At 32.6% G+C, this 4,362-nt stretch overlaps 1 protein-coding gene across 1 annotated transcript; it reads left to right on the top strand.

The window, feature by feature from the left end:
- The first annotated feature begins 853 nt into the window (after positions 1 to 853).
- On the top strand, positions 854 to 2,042 carry LOC109586616 (uncharacterized). Its single transcript, XM_020002813.1, has 5 exons — positions 854 to 899; positions 1,608 to 1,670; positions 1,717 to 1,833; positions 1,879 to 1,932; positions 1,982 to 2,042. Exons 1-5 carry the CDS (start codon positions 854 to 856, stop codon positions 2,038 to 2,040), a joined length of 339 nt encoding a protein of 112 aa, XP_019858372.1. The 3' UTR covers positions 2,041 to 2,042.
- The last annotated feature ends 2,320 nt before the right edge of the window (positions 2,043 to 4,362 follow it).

Raw genomic sequence — 4,362 nt, 5'->3', positions numbered from 1 at the left:
ATCAGGAGCTACTGGTTATGAGGTCTACTATCAACTGTCTGGTAATACTCCTGTTAGTGTATCCAACACTAGTTATACAGCAATCAATATAATATCAGGATTGGTTCAAGGAAGTACATACACTTACTATGTAGTATCTTATGGATCAGCTTCTCTACCTAGTGATAATGCTTCAGTTATGTTAACAATTAGTGAGTTATTGTATCAAGGGTACATAAAACCTATACTCTTGATTGTATTAATAAAATATCAGTAGTTTATTCTTTTAGGTGATCCAGTAGTTAATGATTTATTGACTACATTAAATACAGCTACTTCAATTACATTAACATGGAGTCCACCAACTGCTGTAGTACCAATTAGTTATAATATTAATAGGAGATGTAGGAGAGTATGTGAATCATCAGTCACTAGTACTAATGAAACATCAGTTTCATCACCACATACTTCAACTGGTATACCTTCTTACAGTCAATGTGACTTTGATCTTATTGGAGTATATGACGTTACAGTTGGTTTGAGTACAGATTATTCAGCTCAAACACTTTCAACTGGTAATATATATACTCTGCTAATAAATACAAAATTATTTTTTTCTATAGCCCCTACTGCACCAGTGGATGATATTATATTCTCATCAGTAGAGTCAGTGTCAATGACTGTCTCATGGGATGAAGTACCTTGCAATGGAAGGAATGGACCAATCACTGGATACTACCTCACATACACTAACATCACTTCAAACACTAGTTATACTGTTAATATCACTGGAGGAGAGAACAGAATGTATAATCTCACAGGATTAATACCATATACTAACTATACTGTGAGTATAATACCTTATAATTATAATATGACTGGACCAGCTAGACAAGAAATAGAATTAACTCCCAAATCAAGTAAGTCAATGAGATATTGATCAGTTTAACATGATCTTAACACAGTTCCTGGTGTGATTTCTGATCTAAGCCATTCAACGCCACCAACTGAAATAATTATTGTATGGAATCCTCCTACAATACCTAATGGTATCATTACAGTATATGAGATAAGATATAGAGAATCTACCAGTACTGGTCCATACAATATAACTAACACTACTAACACTTATTACAGTATAGTAGGATTGATACCTAATACTAGTTATACTATTGGAGTGAGAGCATATACTAGTATTGGACCAGGAGAATGGACTGATAGAGAATACACTACTATTCCAATACGTAAGAAATTACTGAGAATACTATGATGATAGTGTTTTAAATTTTTTAGCTGTTATTAAAACCTTTTTTATAACAAAGCTCAATTCTACAGCAGTGAGGGCTGAGTGGAGCTTTGTTTCTGGAGCTAGTCATTATACTGTCTATTATGAGTCAACCAGTAGCTCCTCAAGAAAGAAGAGACAAGTAAAGACAGGAATGAGAGTATTCCCAGGTGGTACTACTGAAGGTCTAATAGGAGGATTAGATCCTAATCTGAACTACTTGTTCTCTATATCTACATCATTTAATGTTAATGGAATCATTTATGAAGGAGAGAGGACTCAACCAATACCACCAGGTACATGTGAAATAATTTACTACTGTACAATAATTGCATGTAATTAGTTGTCACTCCAACCTCTACTGTAGTATCAAGTACTTCAATAGTATCAACTTCGCAAACTTCAAGTAAGTAACTAGTGATTATCAAACACACAATAGTCATATTGTACAGGTACTCTAGCAATTACTAGTATTTCTAGTTCTAATTCACCTTATTTAAGTGTTACTCTAAATCCTACTATTGTATCAAGCACTTTATCAATCATTACTGTTACAGGATTATCAACAAGTAAGACAGTGTATTTAGTACTTTTAGTCTTTGTTTGTTTTATAGGTATTATTGTAACTTTTACTGTAATATCAGGCACTTCAGCTGTGGACACTTCAAGTAAGCCTGTGGTAGCATAAATAATCACTCTGCTGTTTTTTATTGACAGTTATGTCACATATAGATTTAGTGCCAAGTATAACTGTGATACAAACAATAAGTAATTGAGCCACCAGTACATTAATTGCATGATAGTCACACTGTAGGTACTTCAATGACAAGTATAATGCCAAGTGTGACTATGAAACAAACAACAGGTTAGCCACTGATACGTCTGTCACTCGATCACATGAAAATCATGGTATACCATAGGTAGTGCGTCAATGACAAGTATAGTACCAAGTATGACCACATTCATTGTCTTGTCAGTGTCAAAATCAAGTAATGTTGCATGATAATTTTGTTATTGATAATTAGTATTACTGGAATGAATCTTTATGTTTTATAGGTACTCCTATGTTGCCTACTACTGATGAAAGTTCAATGACTATTTACATAGCAGCTGGAGCTATTCTATCATTACTACTGATAGTCATAATAATTGTAATTATCATTGTTGTTGTCCTGATTTCAAAGTAAGTGTGCCTTATGTGAACAATACTTATTGATGGTAACAGGAAGAAGAGAATTAAAAAGAAATACAATATAGCTATTAAAGATAGTACTGATAAAGGAACAGCTACTGAACTTGGTGTATCAAGTTATAGTACATATGATAATAACAATGAAGTACATGAAATCGGATGTAAGTTCGCCTTTATTAACAATGTTGTATAACATAGATGCACTATTTTAATTATCATATATAGTAGATGATATTCAAGAGGCAACCTACAGTACTGTAAAGGAGCCTATACCACCAGTGATAGAAGAATTCCCTAATGATATGACATCTGAAGAAGGTCGTCAAGTTCTTTTCAAAGTTAAAGTTAAAGTTAGGGGAAATTCAAAACCATCTTTTAATTGGTATCATAATGGAGAGCCAGTGACTGATGATTATGCTCATGAGCTGAGAGGAGATGGTAGTCTACTGCTAGTGAGTGTTGAGAAGAAGCATAAAGGAACATATCGTTTTGTTGCTAATAATGATGCTGGAACAGTTAGTCAACAAGTTGTACTAACAGTTGCAGTGGAGGGAAGTGATGAGAGCAGATTGTTACATGGTGACTCATCCAGTGCTAAGATTGGTATGATTCCTGTTGATAAATTTGGAGAATTTGTAGCTAAAGGACACGCTAAAGGAAACGAGGGATTTAGAAATCAATTTGGGGTAAAATGTTTATCTTTATTTCTTTTTATATTTGTCTCATATTTCTTGTTTCAATCATGATTCTATAACTCTTATGTTATTTTTGTTAATAGATGTTGGACAGTGGTGAAAGTGACCACACAGTGACAGTTGGTCTTACTCCAAGCAATAAACTGTTGAATCGCTTTGCAAACATTGTAGTCTGTAAGTTACCACTAAAACAACATTGTCATTGAAAGATACACTTACTGTATATACAATCATTTGTATAACGCATTACTGTTATTGTTGAGAATATTGGCTACTATTGTCAAATGAGCTTTGATATACACAGTACTGCAAAGCTATCCCATTAACTGTTATTCACTCATGTACATTAGCTAATGGTTAAATTCATTCATTAAGACTCATAATTATTATCTGATACAGATGATGATAACCGTATCACACTAAGACCGATGTCAGGCCATAAGGATTGTACAAATGAGTATATCAATGCATGCTACATTAAGGTAAGTGAATGAATATCACGTTTTATCATGACATACATAGTTTAATATCATAATATATTAGTGCATATTAAGATGTTGTTAGTTTGTGATGAATTTGTTTTGACATTAGGATTACTCTAATCAATATCAGTATATAGCAACACAAGGTAAACAAGCTACTATTTCCCATACATTGTTTATCACAAGCTAAAAGTCTTAATAGACTGAAAGGCATACATGTAATTCATCATCACTTTTAATAACAAGGAATCATAAACTACTAATAGTCAGACTTAAATGATATGTATTAGCTATGATATATTTTCTGCTTTATATTTATAAGTTGTAAACAATACTTTTGCTGGTATTCACCTAATAATGTCATCAAAATTTTATAGTATCAGGAAAATTTTAGCAAAATTTGAATCTTATTACTCAATAGGGCCTGTATCAAATACACTTGTTGATTTTTGGCGGTTAATTTGGCAGGAAAGGTCAGCTATCATTGTCATGATTACTAATATCATAGAGGAAGGAAAAATGAAGTGTCAACAGTATTGGCCTGATTCAGATACAAAGGATTATGGACCATTCAGTGTAACATTAAGTGATGAGCAAGTACTAACAGATTATACTGTTAGAAAAATGCATGTTAAGGTAAAAACTATTATAAAATTAATCTATTTTAAAATCATTTTATTTAATCAGTTAGTACATTCAAATGATCAACCTCCATTGATGATCACACAA

Source organism: Amphimedon queenslandica, unplaced genomic scaffold (assembly GCF_000090795.2).
Source record: "Amphimedon queenslandica unplaced genomic scaffold, v1.1 AMPQUscaffold_12827, whole genome shotgun sequence".
Lineage (NCBI taxonomy): Eukaryota > Metazoa > Porifera > Demospongiae > Haplosclerida > Niphatidae > Amphimedon > Amphimedon queenslandica.
Note: the sequence above shows the minus strand (reverse complement) of the source record. Positions and strands in the feature narration are given on the sequence as shown.